The 26,408-nt window shown below is 38.5% G+C and overlaps 1 protein-coding gene across 1 annotated transcript in view; it reads left to right on the plus strand.

Annotated features, from left to right (window-relative positions):
• The window catches only part of Fry (FRY microtubule binding protein), a 431,398-nt gene that overhangs the window by 248,841 nt on the left and 156,149 nt on the right, over window positions 1-26,408 (plus strand). The window contains exons 12-17 of the mRNA XM_023715059.1: window positions 4,971-5,074; window positions 5,534-5,642; window positions 7,557-7,643; window positions 12,262-12,433; window positions 18,876-19,008; window positions 23,557-23,664. Coding sequence (XP_023570827.1) covers window positions 4,971-5,074; window positions 5,534-5,642; window positions 7,557-7,643; window positions 12,262-12,433; window positions 18,876-19,008; window positions 23,557-23,664 — 713 coding nt within the window. The remainder of the gene's footprint in view (window positions 1-4,970; window positions 5,075-5,533; window positions 5,643-7,556; window positions 7,644-12,261; window positions 12,434-18,875; window positions 19,009-23,556; window positions 23,665-26,408) is intronic.

A 26,408-nucleotide genomic window follows, 5' to 3' on the forward strand; every position in this document is an offset into this window, starting at 1 on the left:
GGCTTTACATACTTTGTCTTGGAGCATAACAGCAATGCAAGCTCCCCCAAGCTGAGATTCTAATGGGTTTCATGTTTATTTTTCTAAAAATTTTCCTTGGACAGCAATACTTCCTCTGAAGTTTAGATATTATTCAGGGTAGTTTCATAACTGGAGAAAACAAACACAAAACAAACACAAGGTAAATATCCTTGTTTTAGTCACTCCTTGGGCTAGAGTAAGAACCCCAGGCTCTGGCTTGAGTGCTGGGAGCACATGACAAGTAACTTTGTAATTTAGTGGAGGAAACAGATGATAAGCAAGAAATAAAACATGACAATTAAAACTTCAGGCAGTGATAACTGGTCTGAAGAAAATCAAATAGGCTATTACAAAAGGGAGTGATGCATTCCAGGAGGGCCAGAGACAGATTTGGCGAGGTACTTTGGTTTCCACTAAGAATCCCAAAACAAGTGTGGTTGACATAAGTAGGATAAATACTGAAAGCTGTTTTCTGCAGTCAATGTATAGTTGTGTTTAATAATAATGATGCCTAAACAGTACTTTTTAAAAATCATTTCATATAATGCTATTAATGATATCTTTAGCAGTGTATTATTTGTTGAAACTATACTTCCGATTTGATTTGAAACTGTCTCATTGCTATCTGTTTATCAATAAAACTTTGAAAAAAAAAAAAAAAGAAATAGAAGGGCCAGGGAGATGGCTCAGTGGAATAAGCGCTGCCTGGCAAGTGCAAGGGCCTGAGTTCAATCCCCGGTTCCACCAAAAAAAAGTAGAAATAGAGTATTGTATTAAGGACTCCACAGTTGTCTGAATGCTTAAAGCATACAGCATCATTTAAAAAAAATAACAACCATTCTCTTTGTTTTTATTTATTGATTGTATTTTAGTACAGGCTCTATAGGGTTTCACTACGTAGATCTGACTCATAGTGATTTTCCTGTTTACAGCCTCCCAAGAGATGGGATTACAGGTGTGCGCCACCATGCCCATTCTCAATTGATGTCTCAGTGCACCCCGGGGGCACAGCCAGCACACAGGCCAGGGATCGAACCCCTGGCCCCTGCCTGTGCCTAAGCAGGTGCTTTAATCTGCTGAGCTATTTGGCCAGCCCTCATTCTCTTTGTAAATACCAAATTTAAATGATACAGTATCAGCTATTTTAAATACTAGCTTTCAGGATGAAATTGTTCAGCTTAATATTAACCTTGTTTCTATAATCTTAAGAAAATCTTATTCTTGAACAAGAAAATCTTATTTAGCCATTATAAAGAAAAATAAGCTCCATACATTGTCAGGAGAGAAATTTTACAATTAGCTGAACCTTTAGCAATATGTTATTTGAATAATATACAAGTCAGTACCAAGACCCTATCACCAGCTGTTGGTGAATTCAACCATCCTCTTTTGTCACTGCCAGTTCCAACTTAACTAAACTAGAAGAACAATTTAAAGAAGGTAAGCATGTCATTGACAAGCTGACATGTCAGTGAAATCAGTGAAGGGTACCAAGGTGAGATGCCATCAATCTAGGAAAGATCTGCTTTAGCCCACTGCTTTTCTGAATCATTTTTTCAAGAAACTTCAGAGTCACAATAAAGACACACACAATTAGTTGTCAATTAATGGGATCACAGATTTCAACAGAAAAATAGTTTTTGATCTTGTAGCTGAAGCCCTTGATAGAAATCAGTGGTATGAGAAAATGCTAAAGATGGCTACATCCTGAAAATAACACTGAGCATCTGTTAGCTGCTAAAGAGGGACTGCAAGTACAAATGGGGAAGAGGTCCTGTGCTCAAGGAGAGGCCGTCCAGGCAGTCCCATGCCTACTAGCACGTACAGGTGGCCTCTGTGTAACATTAAACTGAAGTGGAGTTGTTAATACTGCACTGTGAAGACTTTGGGCCTAGATTGCCTAGGTTTAAATTCTGGCATTGCCATTTATTAGATGTGTGACATTTTCTAATGTGTAACATCCATTTGACTTTCCTGTGTCTTGATTTCTTCATCTCTAAAGTGAAATATTAATAGCATCTACTTCATGTTTTATGAGAATTAAAATGAATCTATACATATAAACCAGCATTGTCAGCTTTTCATCACCGTAACAAAATACTGGAGAAAATTAATTTGAAAAGGGAAAATGCTTACATTTATTTTGATGCAGGCCATAACTGAACAACTGCTTTTGCCTTAGTCCAGTAGCAAGACAGCATATCGTGATGAGAACTTGTGACAGAGCAAAACCGCTTACCTCAAGAGAAGTAAAAGACTCAGATCCCACAGTCTGAGTGTGTGCACCCCTAATACCCCAAAGCCCTACTAGGCCCAGTCTCCTGAAGGCTGTATTTCCAAATAGTGCCACCCTGGGACCAAGCCTGTAATACATGGGCCTTTGGAGGATACTTCTGCAAACCATAGCGAGCACTGGCAATAATGCCTACTATAGTAAGCTATATATATGTTCCTAATTTCTAGGAAAAAAATACTTACTAAGTTAGAAGTACCAGCTGTCACTTGCTAGCCTGATAATTTTGAACAATTCGTTAGACCTTTCTTCGTTACAAAATTCCTCAGTTGATATCATGTTCTATGAAAGAACTCTGGAAAGGCCAAAATGCATATGAGGGCAAGATCTTTAGTACTGTCATTATGCTACCACAAAGATCAGCTTCAGGTACAATCCAAGGCTTACCTTTGTGCATGTTGCTTGTGCATCAAGTTCTTCATCTACTACTCACAGTTTTTGTTTTTAATACTTAACCTGCTCTGTTATAGTCACTGAGAACACAAAGACGAGCAAACCAAAATAGTCTGCGACTCACATGCTGCTAGAAAATATGCAAATAAAGGGACAGACGCACATTCTAGGACATACTAGGGGCACATGACAGTCTCTCCTAGGTCTGGGGAAAAGAATAGAGGGACAGGGAACATAAGAGGAGTAACACCAAAGTCTCACCAAGCAGTTCAGATTTTCCAAGTAGACAAAAGGTAAGAGGCACCTGAGACACTGAGGGATTTGTGGAAAAGACATTACTGTGCCAAAAGATGGCACTGGGATGCCAGATACAAAAGGTGCTTCGTGTGCTGTGTTATGGAATTTGTGTATTTGTAAGGTAGGTCACTGGAAGCCACTTAAGCACTTTAAATACAGAGAATTAAATAATCATGTTTGCATCTAATATCTTTTGGCTATGCAGAGAATGAAAGAGAGGCAAGAAATCACTTTAGAAGACAAGTGCTGTGATCTGTAGTATCATCCTGAAATGCCAAATAATCAATTACAGGCAGAACAAAATAAAAGCCTCAGTCAGCCTCTTTACACTGCAAGTTCTAAGATGCCCCAACGTGGAGAGCAGAAAGGATAGAAAAGTGTTTAAAAGAAGCTGAAATTAAAACCAAAGACACTAATATTTTGTCCAAGCTGCACAGATCAGTACAGGATGGACTGAGACTCAGGAGCAAGGAATGAAGGTGATGTCAGATCCCGAAACCCATGCCCTCCCTCTGTCTGATGTGCTACTATCTTCAGCAATGACACTGCAGCTCTGCCTGCCTCCGCTCCACTCTCCACAATACAAATACAGAATTTCCCAAAACGCTGTGCTCCCAGTGCCTCCCCATTGCCATGCTGAGTAGCCTGACCCCCCTCATGGAAGGTCACTCTGGCACTCCCTGTGTTCAGCTTGAGTGCAAGGAGCTGCTGCTCCTCCACCTGGCGCCCTGCTCTGACCTTCACCAGCATACAAGCTATTTGCAGATTCCAAGACATGACCTCTTTTTACCATTTCTGAGCCTCTGTGTACTGCTGCCTCTATCTATAAAACATTTCCTCCCACCACTGTTTTTATCTTTCGAAACTTTCATTACCAAAAATGGCCCAGTGTATCCACTCACATATTGTTCATGAATTAATGAATGGGCAGTTCATCTGAGTTTTATCTGCTTCTGGAAACCTTTGCAGACTCTGATGAGTCTGTACCCTACTTCCTCCTTCTGTACCCTAGTCCTCCTCTCCACTGGTCTTTAGTACTGTCTTGGACTTGCTTGGTTTTTGTCTAGCTGCATCCCCCACAGATAGAGGACATCCTAGTGAAAAGGATGACCTTTCTATGTCCCAAGTTCTACCATAGTGTCTAGTACACATCATCCTTCATAAATACCAGCGGTTAATCAGATGGAGTTGGTGGGAAGGAGGGAGGCCTTAAGAAATCAGAATGATAGTAGTGTTTAAAGGGACATGTCTCGGTTAATTTTCTCTTGTTGCTGGGCCAAAATACCCAACACCCAAAATTAAGGAAAGAAAGGTTTATTTAATTCAGTTTATAGGGGTTTCAGTCCATACATGGCTGGCTCCAAGGCAGAGTGGCACATGGCAGAGGGAAGCAGTTCATGGCAGCAGAAAACAGCAACAGAGCAAGAGCATAAAGGGAGGAGCAGCAGCATGGAGCAAGCCTCTCTCCCTCCCTCATACTGCATCCAGGCTCTCTGCCCCAGGCAGGTGTAGCATTCACACCCACAATCCCAGCGTTGGATCATGAATTAATCACAAACTCCAGAAACCTGCCCCATCACTGTATGGGGCTTTGGGGGGACATCTAGACAGAAACCATATCAGGACATAATTAACATTGCAAAGAACAGATGAATTCTGCTACAGGATTTATTCCCTAGGATGGAGGGAAAGGGCAAGCTCAAAACTACTCACATTGGCTGAAGAGACAATGAACTGGCTTCCCTCAGAATTTCTCTAGTGCATCATCACAGCCACTTGTGCTCCTCCTCGTGGGCTATTTAGCCAATAAACAGTGGCAGCCAGATACCCTTTGAGTAGCAGATGATGGTGTATACCTTGTCACCCACCTGCCCCCCACTGAGGTCTTCCTATCCCACATATTCAAAGAATCATCTGCATATATTGCCAATTAAGTAGCAATCTTACCTTTTGATATCTATTGTAGAATAAAGACCCCAAGATGGCTCGAGTTGCCCTGGAATCTCTTTACAGACTACTGTGGGTTTACATGATTCGAATTAAATGTGAAAGCAACACAGCTACTCAGAGGTAAGGACTTAGCGTCTCTTAGGGGTGACCGTGTTGAGTTAATAGCTGTAAATCACATTACTCAACCATCATGAGCTGGTGCTACCTACCCTAGCGCCAGCTAGAACCTGTTCAGAGATGATAGTTTCTAAAAGGTCTAAGTCCTGAGAACATTTTCAGGCCTTCTGTGGTCATGTCTTGGCAGCCATTACTGAAACTCCTGCTTCTACCAGGAGACAGACCTATCTCTAGGATTACGTGTGCCGCTAAGAGGAAACCGCTATAATTATCTAACTACCTTTAGTTTTCCGGAATTTTTTTTCCACAGAGTAATTATGTTAATGAAGGGATGAAGCGTGTTGTTTTCTTTTTTTGAATTCTCCCTGATACTTAGATAAGATGAAACATCTGCCATCTTCCCTAAAAGAACTGGAGCTCAGCCAATCTTGCTTGTTTCTCTTTTTCCCCCTTATCTTCCAGCCGACTTATAACCATCATCACAACACTTTTCCCCAAAGGGTCCCGTGGTGTGGTGCCGAGGGATATGCCTCTGAACATCTTCGTGAAAATAATCCAGTTCATTGCCCAGGTAATGAAGAAGTTTCTGGCAATGAGAGTCTTCTAATTGCCTTTAAGTAGCCAGTGTTTTCGTGAAGTACCAAAAGATGAAGTCTGAAAGTATGTCTTGTGTGTTTAGACTATATACTTTCACATGTTGCCTGTTCTTTTGCTTCAGAAGAAATCATCACAAGCTGAGAGGCAGAGAGTTCCAGTGACTCTTCTGAGATCATAAAAACTGTTAGTTCAAATCTCCTGACTCTCCATCCCTGTTTTTTCCTCACTCTCTGCACTTTATTGTACAAGCAAAGAGGAAGCAATGTGTAGAGGAAATCTTTTAAAGAAAATTCAGTGAGGTCTGCGGATATAACTCAGTGGCACAGGCGTGTCTGTCTGGCAGGCACAAGGTCCTGAGTTTGATTCCCAGTTAGAAAAGAAAAAAAAAAATTTGTGAAATTTGACAGTTAAGTAATGTTCTAATTTTTATCTGAGAAAGAATTTCACAGGAAGATTAGCACTTATCAAGCTAAAGTTATTCTTTGCCAAAAACTATTCTAAGTACTTTATACATATATTAATTTATTTTGAGACTAGGCCCAGTAATATTATAATACTAAATGTAGGCTTTGAACATTATTTTTCTTTATTTTATTTATTTATTTATTTATTTATTTATTTATTTTTTGTGGAACCAAGGATTGAACTCAGGCCCTTGCACTTGCCAGGAAAGTGCTTATTCCAACGAGCCATCTCTCCGGCCCATAATTTATTATTTAGACCAAAGATTTTATTGTGTGTGCGTACCCAGCTCCTACTGAGCATATGCTGTACTACTGACCTACACCCCGAGTCTCACATTTTACTTCGTAAAACATTTTGTGAATAAAAGTTTTCACCCCAACTTTGACCTTGTGATTTACCAAAGAGTAAGAAAAGTCTTTTATTCCAATTCAGCTGCCTCTTCTATGAGCCCGCCCTTTAACCTCAAACAAAGCAGAGAACATATTTTTGTCAGGTACTTTATTGGTACAATGAGAATAGAAATGCTTGCCCAATATACCCCAGCATATTGTGTACACAAAGGGAAATAATGGGCCAGAAAAGACTGTTGAACTACAGCTGATGCTGATATAAAGATACAATGTTCAGTTGCTACTCCACAGACTAGTTAATATATTTTTGGTACATTGAGATTGAAGGAATAGACATTACTTGCTCCACCAGGGGCAAAATTAATGTAACTTTTCTGTATGTGGCTATGTGGCTTAGAATGTGCTGATTTTTTGGACTATGTTTTGTAATGAACACATCATAGCTTAGTAATTAGTATAGTACCCTTAATATGTATTGTTTGTTGACCATTCCTTTGAGTAAGAATTATTTGTTTTGAGATGAAACAAATGATTATTGATGTTAGAGAATAGAAGAAGATGGTTGATTTGTAGTAGTGTCATTAAAAATACATATTAGGTTGAGTTTCAAGCGGTTTAGCAGGATTATCAAAAGCAGAAGAGCACAGGCTGCTTGTAAGCTCAGACGGCCAGGGCTTGGGGTTTTGGTTTTGGGTTTTGGGTTTTTTATTTTATTGGTTTTTGTTTTTTTGTTTTTTCAGGGCGGTGGGGATTGGGGCTTTTTATTTTGGGTTTTGCTTTGTTGTTGTTGTTGTTTTGCTTTTGTGTTTGTGCTATGGGTCCCTCTGCTTTTGGAGCTTATTCTCTCTCTTACATAATGAAGCCATTCCTGTACTACACGTAAAACACAAGCAGCTCCACCAACAGATTTTTTTTAATGGTCCCTCAGGAATTCTCTCTGGTCCATAGAACTAAGCAGTGCATCTTCTCTAAGCAGCCACCTGTTTGGTACACATGGTGTAAATACGTATCTCATGTTGGATTTGTGCTTTAACAGTTTTGTTTTCTTTTCTTTGTTGTTTTCTCCCCTCCAGGAACGTTTAGATTTTGCAATGAAAGAAATCATTTTTGATTTTCTTTGTGTAGGAAAACCAGCCAAAGCATTCAGTCTCAATCCAGAGGTATGAATGACCCCTTTATGTCCTTTTAACAGAACATGTATTCACACAGCCGCACCTTTGCTATGCAGCTTTGGGGCACAGGTCCAGGGACAACCACTTTGAAAGGTTGTCTATTTGTTTCTGTTCATGTCTAATGTCCAATGATAGAGTTTGAGAAATGAATTTTGAATCAACAGATTGAGAGTGATGAAAGGTTAAGTGCTTCTTTATTCTGTTTTTGTGTAATAGAGTAATTCTCACCCCTGTTGCTAGTAGTAAGTTTTTGGGTTTTTTTTTCTATTTTAGCAAGTAAGTGTTTTTACTTATACCTACATTGATGCAGTTCAACCAGTACTGGAAAGTGATGAAACAGAATAAGTACATATAATAATAAAAACACTAGAGCACAGTGAAACTACATAATGTCTGAACATGTTTCTGTAACAGCATGCTGACTCAAGGGCCAGGCATATACTGACAGTGAGTCTGTCGTGAATATTACATGCAATATGGAGTTATCAGGGTTATGCAAATGAAGAACCAATTTAGTTTTAAACTTTTAAAAACACTGTTAGCCAAGCAAAATGTCCCTAGCAAGCTGCCTGTCTGCAATCCTTTTCCTCTATGATGGGAGAAAGAATACTGGACTAGAAGTTGGCAGAGCTAGATTTGCCACTTTCACTAATACTTTTCTAGCTATGTGACATTTCTCTGACATTTATCTTATTTTCTGGTAAAATAGAACAAAATGCTTTTCTAGCTCACTTCATGGAAGAGTGACACTAAAAAAATACATTTCAAACTAGGGAGAGGTAAAGAAGATGGTGGAAAAGGAAGAAAGAAATTGTATATAAAAAAAAAAAAAAACAAAGACTATTTCTAGCATCAGTCTGGGTAGGTGGCTTGGCACGTCCAAGTATCTGCCAGGAAAGTACAAGGACGTGAATTCCATCCCTGTTTCCATGTGCCATGCCAGCCCCAAAACTGGGCATGGTGGCTCATGCTTGTAATCCCAGTGCTAGGGAGGCTGAGACAGGAGGATCACTACAAGTCCGAGCTGCATAGCAAGACCCTGTATCAAATAAATAACTTTTAAAAAGGTTATTTCTAGCATCACTGCTATTTTTTGCCTGCTTCATTCTCTCAGTGAGGAAGAAGGCCCTAAGCCCAAAGGCTCAACATAAGCAGATTACTGGCACCAGTGGGACCAAGATAGTCCTCAGCTCCCTCTCCTACCGTACTCGATGCTAAGGTTGCCACACCCATGACACAGAACAAGAGGCCCCATACTGGGAGTTCTGTCTGGTGGCCAGTGACCTTGCAGGACGCCAGCATGGCTGCAGTAACGTCACTGGGACAAAGTGAGGAGATTTGCAAAACCAGCACAAAGGCAGGAAGGAGGCCAGGGCTGCACAGGAAAGAATTCTCTTGCTCTGGACATTTTAAACATATTTTTCATTTCTCAGTAGTCATAGATCTGATGCTTTAACAATCTGTTCTCAGAACTGCTGGGCTATGTATCTAAAAAGAAAATGTTAAAAACTACTATTCATTATTAACACCATCCATAAAATTTATTCTTAAGTCTTTCCTCAAATTCATCAGTGATGAATTACATAATTTCTTTATGCAGATCAGTTGGAGTTATATTTTAAAAATAAAACTGTCTGCAGGGTAAATATTTGGGAATTGCCTTCACATCTCTTAATTTTATAGGGTTGAAGAAAAAGGTATTTTTTAATAGTTAATGATTGTATATCCAAAGGGATGTAAATGAAGACATAAGGCAGGCTAATCTATGAAGTAAATATCATATATTTAATGAAATATGATATAAGGAACCATTTCTCAAGAAACAAATCCAGATTGGGTTATATGTAATATTTTGGAAATAGCTTGTGGAGCAAGGCCTAGAAATCTTATGGGTTACTTTATGCAAAGTGGATTGCACCACCAGTCAGCAGTTAGGTAATTTCCAAGTAATTGTCTTGCTTACTTTGGCCCTAGATGACTTCCTGTGTACCTTTATCTTCATGAGAACTTATTATATCTGTGAGAAGTGCTTCTATGTCATCAATTTCTCTAATTTTTACCTTGTTCTAAAACAGTATAGAACTGGCCAGGTTTGTTAGCACATGCCTGTGGTCCCAGCTCTCAGAGATTGAGGCAGGAGGATCATTGCAAGTTTGAAGCCATCCTGGCTAAATAGTGAGTTGAAGGCCAGCAGATTTAGTGTTTGTATTTTAATATCTAGATCTTTGATCCATTTTGATTTTAGTTTAGTGCATGGTAAAAGATATGGATCCTAGTTTTAATCTTCATCATCAGGAAAGCCAGTTTTTCTGGCCCCACTTATTAGACACAGATAAACAATTTGGCAAAGTCCAACACCTATTTATGGTAAAAACTCTACAGAAATTTGGAATAGGTCATCTTTATCTCAACCTGATAAAAGCCATATGACAAAGCAACAGCCAACATCATACTAAATGGACAAAAATGAATGCTTGTACTCCAAAACCAGAAACAAGATAAGGATGTCCACTGTCATCAGTCATATTCAATATAGTTCTGGAGACACTAGCCAGAGCAATGATACAAGATAAAAAGAATAAGGATAGGAAAGGAAAAAAGAAACTATTATTATTTGCAGATGACATGATTCTCTACATAGAAGATGCCAGAAACCTCAGCAAAGGTTTCTAAATTTAACAACCAGTTTAAGTAGTATAGTTGAATACAAAGTCAACCCTCAAAAATCAGTTGCACACCTATACATGATGAACAAACTTAAAGAGAGAGAAATTAGTGAAACAACACCTTTCACAATAGCCTCCAAAAAATGAAATACCTAGGAATCAATATAATGAAGGAAATAAAAGATCTCTACACTAAAAACTACAGTACTCTGAGATTCCAGAATTCTTATACAGATTTAATGCAATCTCAAGCAAAATACCATTAGCATACCTCACAGAACTAGAGAAAACATTCCTGAAATTCATTTAGAACCTGAAGAGCCCTAGAATAGGTCCATTAACAAAAACAATTCTGGGTAACAAAGGCAAGGCAGGGATCATCACAGTATCTGACCTGAAATTATACTACAAAGCTACTGTGGTAGGAACAGCATGGTACTGGTTGGAAAAAAAAAAAAAAAAGACCTAAGAATCAATGGAACAGATTAGAAATTAAATATAAAACCCACCACTGTCTTTAAAAAATAATAGAAAGAGATGCTAGGCATGGTGATACATACCTGTAATCCCAGCACCCTGGGAAACTGAGGCAGAAAGATGACAAGGCAGAAAGATGACTTGTCACATTTGACTTTAAATGTGACAAGTTAGCTACTTAACAAAAAATCCTGTCTCAGAAAATGAGATAAATAAAAATGGTTAAAAAGATAGCTCATTCAGTTGGGCAAAATTTTCTAGTGCATAAAAATTATAAATTTTAAAAGGAGAAGTTGATGAATTGAGTAGCACCAAGATAAAATATCTCCACTTTAGAGTGAAAAGTTAAAGGCTGGGAGAAAAGTCCTTCTACTCAAAATATATAAAGAACCGCAAGAACTGAAAAATAAGAAAATAATCCAGATTTTAAAGGGGGGTAGAAGGGGCCCAAGGGTTCGATCCCCAGGCCTGCCATGCCAGCCCTGCCCCCAGGGCTTACTGAGACAGCAATTGAGACTGGGCATGGTGGCGCACGCCAGTAATCCCAGGACTTGGGAGGCTGTAAACAGGAGAATCACTATGAGTCCATTCTAGTAGTGGGACCCTGAACACCCTGTAGACCCTTCCCTAAAATACAGAAAAAAAATAAAAATAAAAAGGGAGGGTTAAGTAAACTGCTTTTTTATTTGGAAAGAGATAAAAATGACTAGTAAACCCAGGCAAACATGTTCATGAACATTATTCACTAGGGAAATATGAGAATCAAACCACAGTAGAGTGCTAGGGAGGTTGCAGGCCAACAAGATCTTTACATTGTTCTAGTGCAAAGGCACTGTGAAGAGTGTCTTGTTTGGTTACTTTTCAGAGCCAGCGTTGTGCCTTACCCCAGCCAGAGGCTTAGGATGGACTTTCTACGCATGTATCCATAAATTTTCATCAGTTTTGTAATGTTGAAATTTTACAATTTATTCTCCAGTTTTCTGGCATTTGTGAATCTAAAGTCAAGAACTACACTTCAGAGTGAGTGATATTCATTTTGTGGGCTCACATTTAGAACACTGAATATTTTCATTGTCTTGTGAATTAACAGGCCTCGGTTTCTCTCCTTCCAGGAGACAGCAGTCTTTTGTCCACCTAAATTTAACTTAGTTATAGCTGCTCCACACAGTGACTACTCTCCCTTTGTGATCCCGGAATCCCTTGCACAGAGAGGAAGGTTTGTGATCGTGTTAGCCATGCCCTCAAAGATTGACAAAGATCTTCCCAGTTGTTTTCTTGTGCTACAGAAACAGTGCTAGAAACTTTATTTTCATAAGTTGGGTTAATGCTCTTGTGTCTTTTAAATTATTTTTCCACATTGATCTAAAAGCAAGCTACACTTAACCTCTCTGATACACTTATGATTTAACTGTACAGCAATAATTGGTTTTTCCTTTTTATTGTGTACACATTGCCTTTGACAGAGAATGAACATCGGTTTGAGGGCATTCTTGGTCATTGCTGACAGCTTGCAGCAGAAGGACGGGGACCCTCCCATGCCAGTGACAGGAGCCGTACTCCCTTCTGGAAACACCTTGAGAGTAAAGAAAACCTATTTGAGTAAAACGCTAACTGAAGAAGAAGCCAAAATGATAGGTGAGTTTCAAGAATGTTATAGCTGAATAGGAAGCCTTTGAAATCGCCATTAGATACCTACTCCCAATAAGATTTTTTTTTTGGTAAAAGTAGCAGTGAGCCATTTCAGTGTTAATTGGTTGACTGATTCAAGCTGTGTTTATGTCTTACTGCCCTTTAAACTTTTTTTGAACTTCCTAGTAAATATTTTGCTATTTGAATGTTAGACTTTCATTTGGATCTTTTCAACCCTAGAATAGTGATTATCTGAATTTTACTGTAAATTTGTAAGATAGCTACATGCTTTGGTAAACACTTGTTTACAGCTAGCTCATTTATTCATTCACATTTATCATGTATTCTCTTTTTTCCCAATAACATTGATTATAACTTATATTTTAAACATGCCTCAACTCATAAAACACCATGTGACATTGTGTAACTATCCACATGGGATTTTTTTTTCTTTTTAATTTAGCTATCGTCATGCAAAGAGATGGCTTTTTACACTTGTTTTCTATTAAATACCCAAGTTAGAAACCTACTGCAAACTTTGGTAATGTAGTTCTGAAACTATTTTTAGAACTATGTGTAGGAAACACATGTAAAAGCTATGTACTTTAAAACATTTATCTTAGGGGCCGGGGAGATGGCTCAGTGGAATAAGTGCTTCCATGGCAAGCGCAAGGGCCTGAGTTCAATCCTGGGTTCCGCAAAAAAAAAAAAAAAAAAAAAAAAAAAAATCTTAAATGAGTTGAAAAATGCATGATCAATAATTGCTTGAAACATAATAAGATTTATTAAGAATTTAAAGTAAAATCTCAATGAAAATAGAGTACAGGCCTCTAAAAGACAAACATATCAAAGTTTGATACTAGAAATATTCATGCATTCTTCATGGTGAAAATCTGTGGAATTTGGGACTCTAAAAAGTTTGGGCTTGGTTGCCAGGAGAAAACTGATGACCCCATGGATAGAAAGATACTGGCTTATTTTACTGGTGACAATCAGGGGCCCATCCCATTGTATTCCTTAAGGTCAAGTTTCTGCTAATTATATTATTTACTAAGCTAATTATGGACTTAAAATACTTTAAAGAAAGAGATGAAGGTAGGGAAAGGAGGGGAAAGAGAAATAAAAAGAATTAGGATGTGTTAGATATGTATACCAATTTGTCATGAGTGTAGTCATGATGTATATAAAATTATACTAAACATAATTTTACAAAAGAATCGTAAAACCTAAATAAATTTTTTAAAAAGTTAGACTTGGTAGCACATACCTGTAATCCCAGCATGGAGGAGTCAGAGGCAGGAGGTCACACTGAGTTTGAGGCCAGCCTGAACTACATCACAAGGTACTGTCTGAAAAAGCCTAACAGATACAATTTTAAACTATGATTTTCAGGCATGAATTACAAACATATACTAATAAAACAAGGGAGAAAAGAAAAAGAAGAAATCAATGATTATCTATGTGTCCTGTTTACTTGTCTTCATTTCTTCTATCCTGTCTTATCTTCCTACCATCATATTTGTCTTCTTATTCTTAAGGGATAAAGAGGAATACAAAATGTGTAGCTGGTTGGGGCCAGGGTAGGGACTGACCCTACCTAGCCAAAGATCCAAAGTCTCATTCTGACTAATCTGAAGGAGACAAAGGAAGATGGGTTTTGTTGTTTGATCAGCTTTCGGGGAAAGGACAAGAACATCATCCACTCAGGGATCCTTTAACTTCATCCTTTAATTGTGTTGAATAACCAGGGCTAAAAATTTAAAGTAAAATATTGATGAATAGTGGCTCCAAAAAGTTATAGAAGTCAGACAAAATTAGGCAGCATTTGGCATAATCCTTTTATCTTTAATATTCTATTTGTCCAGAGATGTCAACCCAAGTATTAGGGGAGAGGGTTCTTTAAGAGCATACAGTCCTCCCTGTTTTATCAATATGAAATCCAATGTTCTCCTGTTTTTAATTCTAGCAATGATTAAAGAATAACTAAATAAATGGCCATTAAGACTTTTACTATAGAGTTTGGAACCTGGACCTGGCTTCTGTTTATGGTTGTGTAGACCTTTGGTAGTAACTAGCTTCAGATAATACAGATATATAGTCTAGAGTAGACACAAGAAAATTGGTTGATACCATAAAAGTAACAGAGCTTAGTCACTAGATTATTTCTGTTGGTATTTTTATCCTAGAGGGAAATCTATACCAAAAAAGCCAAATCACCACCTGAGGTGGACTTAAAATTACATTAAAATAACCTAAGAGAAGTACACTAAGCCAGACTGAAGGACACATTTTTGGAAGAGATAGTAGGATTGAGAATCATGACCACTTATGGCTGTAGGTTAAAATATCATAGGTGTAACTGGAAACTCCCATGGGGCTAGGGTGTAGCGTTTGGAGTCCCCTTTTATGTCTAGCCTAACATTTTTCTTTTAATGTCATTAGTCATATTGCTGGATTTTGTTTCCTAATCCATTGTGCCAGTCTATTTCTCTTAATTGATGAATTGAGTCCATTTACATTGATGGTTAGAAATGAGATGTATTGACTTACGATGGACATGTTATTTACCTGTTATCATTTATTCCTTTTTCTCCTGTGTTTAATTGCTTGCACTATTTAGTTGGTTGCTTCTGATCTCATTCATGGAGTTCTGATCATTTTGGTCCCTCTCTAGAACATCTTTCAGTAAGCTGTGTAGGGCTGGCTTTGTCATCACGAAATTCTTTAGCTGTTCTTTGTCATGGAAGTATTTCACTTCTCCATCAAACTTGAAAGAGAGTTTTGCAGGGTATAGTAGTCTGGGCTGGAATTTGTTTTCATAGAGGACCTGAAGTACTCTGCTCCATGCTCTTCTTGCCTTAATGGTTTGTGAAGAAAAGTCGGCGGTCATTCTGATGGGTTTTCCTTTGAATGTGATCTGCTTCTTTTCTCTAGCGGCTTTCAGTAGATTATTCTTGTGCTGAATTTCTGGGATCTTGACTATTATATGTCTCGGTGTGTTTTTCATTGGGTTGAGGTTCCTTGGCATTCTGTATGCTTCAGTTACCTGAATATCAGATTGTTTCCTCATATTTGGGAAGTTTTCTGCTATTACTTCTGCCCATATGTTTTTAATGTCCTTTGTATTGACTCCTTCTTTCTCATTGATGCCTATTAGTCTCACATTGTTCATCTTTGCATCATCTTGCAGGTGATGAATTATTCTTTCCTGCATCCTCGTTGTTTTTAAGAGCTCCTTTCTTACATTTTCACTAGCTGCACCAGCATCTTCAAGATCTGAAACTCTGTCTTCACATTCACTTAAACGGTTTTGCAAGCTTGTGATTGAGATTTTCATTTCCTCTATATCTCTTTGACTCTGCTTCATGCGATCTATTTCTTTCCTGTATTGTTCATTCAAGGAATCTGTCATTTTTCTAATCTGCTCTATTTTTTTGTCAATGTCTTCTTTAGAAGCAGTTATAAATTCTTTTACTGCAGTGTTTTTTTCAGATTGAGTTTCCTCCCTATGTTTCTGTAGTTGATTCTTTACTTCAGATGCTATGAGTTCTGAGAATTCTGTTTTTATTTCAGAAAAGAATTGAAGTCTGAGTTCCTCTATATCTTTCTGCTGTTGCTTATTTACTATTGATGCTATTAATTCATACCTTTGAGCTGAGCTAGTGTCCTCTGCACTTGTTCTGGGTGGGCATTGGGTTTCCTCCAAATGTTTCTGCATTTGATTCTTTACTGCAGATGTTATTAATTCAGGGATTTCTGTTTTTTATTTCCAATCTGAGTTCCTCTATACCTTTCTGCAGCTGTTTCTTTATTTCAGAAGCTGTTGATTCATTGCTTTCAGATGTGTGATTCCCAATTTGTTCTGTGTTAGTGTCCTCTGCATTTGTTATGGGTGGGTTTGGGTTGTGAGGTTGCATTTTGTTCCCTCTCATCATTTTGTGTAGCACTGTCTTCTGACCTTTGTTGTAGATCTTCATTGTAGTTATAACCTTAGCACATACTGAAGTTCAGGTGCAGATCTACAAAGTTTGGATTTATCCAGCTGTGTCTGGCTTGGGTCTGGCTGCTGTACTCAGTTCCTTCCTGTTGCTGCCCTTGGAGGTAAACCTGTTGTGCCCCTCTGGCAAGATTTTCTGCTCCTGGGCTATCTGGGTGGTTCTGTCCTCTACACTGTCTGCAGGGATTTCAGCTGCAGGGTTTCACCCCAGGCCTGTATGCCAGGCCTGAGCTGAGTCTGGAGGGGACAAGGTGGAGTAGTGGGGAAAGGCAGCTCTCCCACACACTCACCGGGCCTGGGCTAGGACTAGGTCTGGGGGTTCCCAGAACGTGGCAGAAATTCCTACTTGGCAGGCAGAGTGGGGGAGGTGCTGCGGAGTGGTGGGGGCGTCCCAAGGGGGTGGAAGAGGGTCTCACCCACGCTGTGCCTGGGTTGGGACCAGTAATAGGTCCCGCTAGCGCAGGGTAGCTGGAAGCTCTCCCACACACTCACCAGGCCTGGGCTAGGACTGTGTCTCTAATGTCATTAGTCATTATTGCTTTTTTTTAGTTATACTTTCCTGCTGCGTATTTTAAGAACAAGTCAAAGAAAGACTAATGTCAATCAAAATTAGTCTATTTGTCAAGGTCAGTTAAGGCTCCTCAAGAATTTTTTCAGCTATGAGAGGTACTTCTTAGCTTCTCCAGCTTTCCATGCTACCATTGTGTCATATTTTGGGATAAGTCATAGTCTTGTTTGACCATCTGGCTTTCCTTGAAAGCATGGGCACCTCCGTCTTTGGTGACTCTTCTTTGGTAACAATCCACACTGGTTGACTTTAGACCTCTGGAGTCCCACAGTCCCCTTGCTTGGGGGGTTGATGACTCATCAGAGGTGCAGGGTGCTCTCAGAGGCCTCATGTCATGCCCAGAGTCCAAGCTGAACTTGAGGGACAAGAGCAAATATGTTGACTGTCCTCTTAGTCTTTTTTTATTTTTAAATCTCCTTTAGCTTTAGTCTCTAGGCCTTGGTTGTTGATGACCCAGAAGGTCAGATATACAGGTTTTGAAATAGGAGCAGTAGGTCTTATTCCTATTACAATCATTTCTGGATATCAGGCACTTTGTCTTCCATTAATGGTCACAGTTAATATATGGAGTCAGTGTTATACAGTGGTCCCTCTCTCATCGCAGAGATTACGTTTTAGACACCCCTGTGATAAGTGAAAATCCACAAAGTAGTGATGTTAGATTTATTTTAGTATTTATGTATATTTTAAGGATTTATAAAACCTTTCTACACTTTTATAAGCCTTTCTCACACTTTTGAAGACACTTCTAATGTTCTTACCCATTTTCTAAACTCATAACCTACATAATTTTAACAACAATCCTGCGATATAGTGAAAAATCCACGATAAATAATTTAATGTTTTTTTGGAAACCTGTGAAACAGTGTGTCTGCAAAAGCCAAGCTGCAAAATAGTGAGGGACTACTGTATTCTGTTTGTCCTGTAGGTGATGCGCTACGATCCTAACCTACTGTTTAGGTTGTTGTTTAGAAGTCATATTTCCAAGTCCCAGTCCCAGTGCCCGTTTACATCCTGGAGCTGGCTCACCAAAGAAAATATCCCTGGACAGTGTCCAAGAAGTCCCCAAAGCAGAGATCGAGAACCTTAAGTTACCCCTGCCCCCACAGAGCGGGTTGTAATTTTGCTGACTTCTGTCACAGCAAAAGGACACATCAAGAAGAGGCACAAAGAGGCACATTAGGTGGAATTCAAAGTACACACTCAAAGAAAATAAAATGTAGGCCCTCAAGAGAGGTGCTGGGAATAATTATTAGCAGTTGTTTTTTTATATTTTTATTACTAGTTCCACTTTACTATGTTTCATAGTTACTTACTTTTGGCTTGCTTATATAACAATAAATGTAAATGCTGTATACATCTGTCTTCTATTGCAGGGCATTGACACTATTTAAAGCAATAAAAATGATGTAGCTAAGATGCATTTTCTTTCATTTTAAAATTTATGATGTGAAGTCATTTTGTTTATTTAATGAAAAGATATATGTATATTTCAAAGAATAATTTGAAGTTGTTCAAGTCTTAACCCAAAATGAGAATTGAATGAGAATTCATATACAATCACTAATGATAGTGGGTTTTCTTGTTCATAAGAAGCTTAAAGATTCAAAACAAGCTCTTTCCCTCTTTAATAGTTCTGGAAAATCTTTCCCATTGACGTATTAGAATTCTTACTTAATATGATTTAAGTGATTATTTGGTGAACACCTGCTCAGGGCAGGGCACTGTGGAGAGAGGCACGTAGGGAGAGACTGAATGACACTCAGCCCCTCTGTATAAAGGAGTCATTGATTCATAAGGTCTTTAGTAAAATATGTTAGAGAGGATAAATAAGTCAGGATATTCTTTAGATTGAGTCAGAAATGTAAATATATGTTTTTCAGGCATGTCCTTATATTACTCACAAGTAAGAAAAGCTGTGGACAACATTTTAAGGCACCTTGATAAAGAAGTAGGACGATGTATGATGCTAACTAACGTCCAGATGTTAAACAAAGAACCTGAAGACATGATCACGTGAGTATAGTAAGGCTCGTTAACAGTGAACCAAAGAACAGAGGAGAGGTTCTTCTCACTGATTCTTCCCATTTATTCTGTATTTTGCTTTCTCTTACCTTCTTAAAACCAGAAATCTGAGAAGTATTAAGTGTTAAAGATAGTAAACAAATACCTGGACATTACGTGAGTAGCTATAAAAATGAGGTCAAATCAGAGGTTGATTTACTTTGGTTCTCAAGGGTCATTAGACCAGTCAGTTAGAAAATGGGGCCCATAACTCATGTACTAGTTCACATACCTTTTTCAGATGTGACATTTTGTTTCTAAACTGTCACAACACATGTGATATCCCCAATTTGTAGACATTCTATCTTTATAATTCTCAAGATGACTGGTTTCTCGTGACAGATTTTTGCTTAATAGTGTCTGTACAACTGTGCCATAGATTTTAAGAAAATGTAACCCCAGCTCTCCAAAACCAAAGTAGGAGGCTAGCCACAAGTTCAAGGCCAACATAGGCAATGTAGTGAGTTCAAATGCAGCCTGAACTAAATAGCAAGACTGTCATGGGCTGATCAGGCCTGGATTCTTTTGAATAATAACTGGGCAGTGAAAGCTTAAATAAAAGAGACAAGTGGTATGATTTTAGGGCTCCAGGAGGATCAAATCCCTCTGAAAGAACTTGAGAGTCTCTGGGGGCTGAGACAAAGAACTTCTCTGGTGGCCCATATTTATTTAGTTTTCAAACAAAGTGGGGAATACTGAGGAAAGCATGAGAATCTGAGCAGGACCTTGAGAATCAGTCCAGAGACTTTCCCAAGTGGTATATTATGTCGATCAGAGCTACCTTATCTGTAGGTCATCATTTATTTTAAGAATGTGGAGCCTACAACTGCAGTCTTCTTTTAGTTAATTGGGTTTGGAGTCAGACATCCTCAGCTGTGGCCTTATTTTCTCCTTTGAGGTGTCAAGAGCCCACTACCCATCTCAAAGGGCTTAGGCCTTGGACAGAGTCAAGAGTAAACATGGAAAACCAACTGGTTAATTTTAAATCCTGTTCAGGGTCACTTCATAGTGGTATCCATCACAAGATCCTAAAATAAAAATAAACAATTAGAAAAATAATTAAAATGAAATAAAAACCACTTAAGATCTGTGACCATTCCTTGACTTCATGTGGTTCCTTCCAGACTTCTGTCAGTACACAATCTGTAAATACACATACCTACTACCGTTGATGGGATCACATCCAGGAACCCCAACATAAGTTGAAAATGCACATAATACCCCTAATTTACTGCACACACTAGCTTGGCAGCACAACATACTATTCAGTGTCCAGTTTGGCCACATGACCAGTGGTCTGACTGGGAACTGCAGTCCCTGCCCACCATCACCACAGGGGCCGGGGGTCATATGTCACTAGCCTAGAAAATGTCTAAATTAAGAATTTGAGCATTTCCTATTGAATGCAAATTGCTGTTATACCATGACAAACTCAAAGCATCCTAAGTCTAGGACCATCTGAACTTTTTCTCTTTTTTTCCAAAAATGGGTTTATATAATGCATACTATCCTGCAGCTTGCCCACCATTTGATTTAAACAACTTCAGACCCTTCAACCAAAATAACCAATAAGGGTTTAACCAAGATTATTGACATCAAAGATATCATTATGGCTTTAGTTCTTAACTCAGAAGTTGCCAGATTATTGATAAAATTTACCCACATAATTCTATGCTCCTTGAACATATTAAACCATTTTTAATTTATAATATAGATGATATAAGAAATGCGTTTAAAACTCTGTCCTATAGTTTTATCCTCTAAAAATAATAAGACAGTAAAAATTTTAAAAGACAGTTGTAATCAGTACACATCAATAAGATAGGCTTAGAACTAAAACAATGTACACAAAATAGGAAAGGTTAAATGTAAAAATATCTTACATATTAACTGATGCCATGTACTTTCTTTTTTATAAGATTCTTCTTTATTTTTTTCCAACTCGCCCATCTTTAGACCCCCCCAAATAAGGCTAAAATATTTTTGCTGCTAAACCTTAAGGCATATCCCTGAGTGGAAAATAACTCATTGCTTCATTTCTTTAAAAAAAAGAAGAAGAAAAAAAAAATATTAGGGAATCATATAAGCATTTAAGAGAAGAGGGTGGAGGCCACAAACACTAATGGGAACAGTCATCTCAGTTGGTATTTGAGGTTGGTTCAGCACTTTCCCAGGCCCTACTTTGAATCTGAACTTGAACATTAAGTCTTCTGTGTTGCTAAAACTCCTCTCCTCATTTCTTCTGTGGCTAAAGCGGGGGAGGAAGAATGTCCTAATTTTATCATGTTAATAAATTTTTTAAATTATGTTAATTTAAGGAGCCACATGCTCCAGAGCACAGAGAGTGAAGACCACATTTCTAAGAGGAAATTACATACCAGTTAGTTTCTAATCTAAGCTCATTTTATCATCTTAAAAGTCTGGCAGAGTTTGTCTTAACTTTAGGCTAGGCAGAGTCATCTGTTTTCTGACAGATAGGAAAATAATCACAGCTGTTTAAAACATCTGGGGAGCAAGCTAGAACATTTCAATGCCTCACTGTTATACATAAGCAGTCAGCAATCTCCAGGCTGGAAGTCTGTGCAGCTATTGAAGGTGTCATTGAATACGTCTCTCTCCTTCGGGGCTCACTGGAAACCACCATGCGATGGCCTCCTCTCTGGAATCCTCAAAGAGCTTATTCAGCAGGTCCATGAAAAAGGACAAGAAATAATCTTATGGTTTCCACAAAAGCAGAGTATTTTAGAAGTCAATGCATATGTGTTTTATTCTTCTTGTGAATAGGATTGTATTCACTCTTAACGGACATAAAACTGTGCTAAAAAAAAAAAAATAATGTCACAGAGTAAGAGTGCTGTTTTATTGTGATCACTATATTACAGAGAGAATAGATTCTATTTGTTGAATTTCTATTCTAACCTATTTGTTTCCCACAAGAGAGTACTCCCATGCCACTTTGCATTTTCATTATGTCTGTGTCCTACAATTGTACTTAGTGCCAATCATATATTCTTCACAGCAAACTGAATCATCAGAATTTAGCTATGCAGCTTGCTATTTTCATTTAGGTCGTTTAAAAGATTTAATAGGTAGTTTGATTTTCCATAAAGGTTTTTGGTACAGTAAGTTGTGTTTTGCATCAGTCACCTACTAGAACAACTAAAACTTGAAATAACATCACAAAATGCAGTTATCCCTCTGTATTTGTAGGACATTGTTTCCAGGATGCCACACTTGCCTGCAGATACCAAAATTCAAGGTTATTCAAGTCCCTTTTATAAAATTGCTTAGTAGTTCCATATGATTTCTACACATCCTCCCATATCTGCTAAATCATCCTGTGATTGCAGTGTAAATGCTACACAAATAGTTGTCATGCTGTTTTGTTAAGGAAATAATGACAGGAGAAAAAAATCTGTACATGTTCAATCCAGACACATATTCCTGTCGAAGTATTGTAAACCCATAGTTGGTTGAATCCATGAATTTTGAGCACTGACAGAATACATTTTTCCTTTACATTTCCCAACAGTGTAGAAGGCATTATTACCATTAAACATTAATATTCTCAGGAATGTAAAAAGAGAGAAGGATTCTCCATAGAGAGCAGTGTAATTTTAAAAGTCAGACTTTCACAATTTTGTCATTGCAGAGTAATTTTCAAAAGAATGTGAGAGCCTCTAGGGCTATGATGGCAAACCTTTTAGAGACGAGTGCCCAAACTAAAAGCCAAAACCCACTTACTTGTTGCAAAGTGGCAACACTACAATTAAACCCGAATACTGAGGTCTTAGTTTACAGAGAAATGACTCATACATCAGCATCTTTTGTCTTAAGTCAACAAATAACATGTTGCCATAGGTTCGCCACCATTACTCTAAAGGAAAAAAATCTAACTCATCGGGGACAAAAGTTTCCAAATCTCACATTTGTAAAAGGTACCATTCCTTATCTATAGTAAAATCTAGCTCAGTGGAAAAGCACTGATTCAATCCCCAGTATCATAAAATAAATCCCATTTTTAAAATTTGAATGTAGGGGTGAATTTTAATGTATATCTTCCTGCTGATACATTTTGGCATTTCTGTGGCTCTCGTGTTTTAAGTGCAGCTTGCAGGAACCAAATGCCACAGAATGCAGCTGAAAGGTAAGCCTATGATAAAAGCTGCTGATGCCTGAATTTCATAAATATGTAAGTCCATCTTAATGTTTATATGTTTAAGGGGCCAGGGAGATGGCTCAGTAGAATAAGCGCTTGCCTGGCAAGCACAAGGGCCTGAGTTCAATCCCTGGTTCCAAATACATATATATATATATATATATATATATATTTTTTTTTTTTTTTTTCTTAGAACCAGTCAACCTATAAAAGCCATATACATGAGATTATGATTCAGAAGACATGGATCAAGTTCTAGCCTTTGTCCACATAATGAATATTTTTAGGGTTTTTTTCACAATTGATTAGACCTGTGTTTAAAGTCTGCCTTCAAATTCTAGGGGTGAGAGAAAGCCAAAAATAGATCTTTTCAGGACCTGTGTTGCTGCTATTCCTCGGCTGCTTCCAGATGGGATGTCAAAACTTGAACTTATTGACTTGCTTGCCAGGTAGGTGAGCACTGTTCTGGATATTATTTGGGCAAAATTGATTGAAAATTGATTTTAATTCTTTGTTGTGGTTTTAAAAAAGAAGAACCAGTATTTACAATTGAAAAACATTTACTGAGTGAGGCATTATTATAAGTTCTATGTATAGGCAGGAAAGAATAGAGAAAAAAATTGGGGGGGGGGGAGTCAGTTTTTTTGAATCAAGGTCTTACTATGTAGTTCAGGCTAGCCTTGAACTCACTATGTAGCCCAGGCTGGCCTCCTGCTTCAACTTCCTGAGTGCTGAGATTACAAGTGTATGCTACCTTGCCAAGCTTAGGTAATAATTCAATGTTTTCCCTATATCCAGGGAGTTTAAAATTCTATTTAGAAGGAATATTTAAGTAGAAAATTTACAAACTCAAGGGCTAGAACTGTACAAATTAATATACACAAAAAGTGGACACATAAAACCAGTAGATTACTGGGAACCAAGGCAGAGGAACCCAGGAGAAGATAGAATTTGAACTGCCCTTAAAGGTGAGGCTAGAATTCACAAAGTGAGGGGGTAAAAATGACTGAAAAGGTTTATTCAGGATCAGACTTCCTGGTAGGCTGAAAAAGGTTGGGTACGGGAGCCTAAACTAGTTGTAGCATTTCAGAAAGCTGCCAAAAAATTCCATTTATCTCTCTCACCATTCCCCATAAGAATGCATGGTCTATGTAGACTCTAATATTACTTGCTTTGAGTGAAAGTAGCTTATTATGCTTAGTAAGCTTGACTTTCTCCTGCTGATCTGAAGCTCTAACTATTAGGTACGTCTTTAACTTAAGAATCAAAAATAATTTACTGTTGGCTGGAGAGATAGCTTGACAGTCTAAGCACCTGCCTCACAAGTACAAAGACCCAGTTTTGATCCTAGGTACCACATGCTGTGCCAGCCCCCAGACCCCAGGGTGTGGTGGCACATGTCTATAATCCCAGCACTGGAGAGGCTGAGACAGGAGAATCACTTGAGTCCAAGGTACATAATGAGACCCTGTGACAAATAAATAAATAAATAAATAAACTGTTTAAAAAAATTTTAAGAAAATGATAACTTATTACCTAAAGGCGGTGTAGAAGGCAAGATTACCCGATACACAATAAATGAGGAAGACCAAAAATTAATCATTAGTTTGGGAAAAAGAAGAAAAAAGGAGTTAGAAAGCCAAAGATAAATGGAAATAAAAATAAAGCAGAGAGGTTAAATTTTCAGTAAGCCTTAACAAAGGCATCTGGGGTAGGTGAAATTTTACATGGAGGAATAACATGATTTAAATTGTCATTTGAGGGGGCTGGAGAGATGGCTCAGTGGTCTAAGGCACCTACTTAGAACAAGCTTGGCAAAGCATCAGGGACCGCGGTTCAATCCCCCAGCACCACATGCCAGCCAGCCCCGCCCCCTGGTGGGCTGAGCTGGCCACACACACACACCACACTCTCTCTCTCTCTCTCTCTCTCTCTCTCTCTCTTAAAAATAAAAATAAAAAAATAAAATAAAATAAATTGTCATTTGAGGCTGATTAAGGTGATAATGGTGGAGTAAAGGAAACCTTGGAGAAGATAGCAAACATAAATGCTGAGGGGATAGAAGATGCACCATGTGTAGCCAAAGTTACTTCATTGTCTGGCCTTAGAGAGCATTCTTCCCATCCATGCCAAATAAATAACCTGAACTCCCCTTCCAGGAACGTGCACGTCTGGGGCCTCTGAACATCCCATGAGCCTCACATCTCAGTTACCGTGGTCATGTCCTCTCTCCCATGGACATCCAGTTTGCATCCTTCTGTGGCACACCTCTGGCTCTGATGTAACAGCTTGATAGCCCATTATCCTTCCTTTCCTCTTCCTGGCACCACTTACACAAGGATCATACTGAGTGTAAAAGTTACTAAAGGTCTGTTATCTTCAACACATGTGCCCAGGACTTCTGCCCTTGTATCTGATATTTGTCACCTACCATTATTAGCAACCGTCAGCCCAGGGATCCTTCTCCTTTCTGTTGCATGTTTAGGACACACTGTAAGGATACAAGGTTATAGTTACCACTTAGGCCTTTGTTAGGCTACTAACCAGCCTAACAGGGAAACAGGAAGTCAGAGGCCAAGAGACGGAATAAGCCTGAATTAGAGAAAGGGTTCCAGTTTTGGATCAGGAGGCCCAAGAGGAACAAAGTGTAGATTTCAAAAAACACAATGATTTGGTGGAGGTGGAAAGTAAAGAATAACGAGACTAAATACTGTATCATCCATGTTAATACTGAGTCTTCTGATCTAAGAGCAGAAACTGAGAACAAATTAAAACTGTGAGACAAGTGTCAGAATGACCTGAAAATATAAAGCAGTCTCCTATCAGTTTGGCATGCACCAAAGTAGATAGTATTCCCATGGAGAAGGGCTTGAAGGAACAGCCTGTTTGCAGCCACGAGGAAGCCTAATGGGAGACTGAAGTGGAAGGAAAGTTTGCTTTATTCAAAAGATCCGGCTTGTGCTAATATACAGTAAGGCGTTTGTAATACCAGGGTTTTTAGATGGCATACAGCATTTTAGTAGTCTCTGATGCTGTTTTTTAGTAAATCTGTGTGGGACGCACTTACCTCTGGAAATCACCTTGATAGCCTAATCCAGTGAGACTGCAGACCACGGTGCCAGGCATGTGGGGAGAGAATCCTGTTAGGCCTAGTTGGAATGTCAATGCTATTTATAGAATATCCTGTTTATTA

Source organism: Octodon degus, unplaced genomic scaffold (assembly GCF_000260255.1).
Source record: "Octodon degus isolate 3935 unplaced genomic scaffold, OctDeg1.0 scaffold00038, whole genome shotgun sequence".
Lineage (NCBI taxonomy): Eukaryota > Metazoa > Chordata > Mammalia > Rodentia > Octodontidae > Octodon > Octodon degus.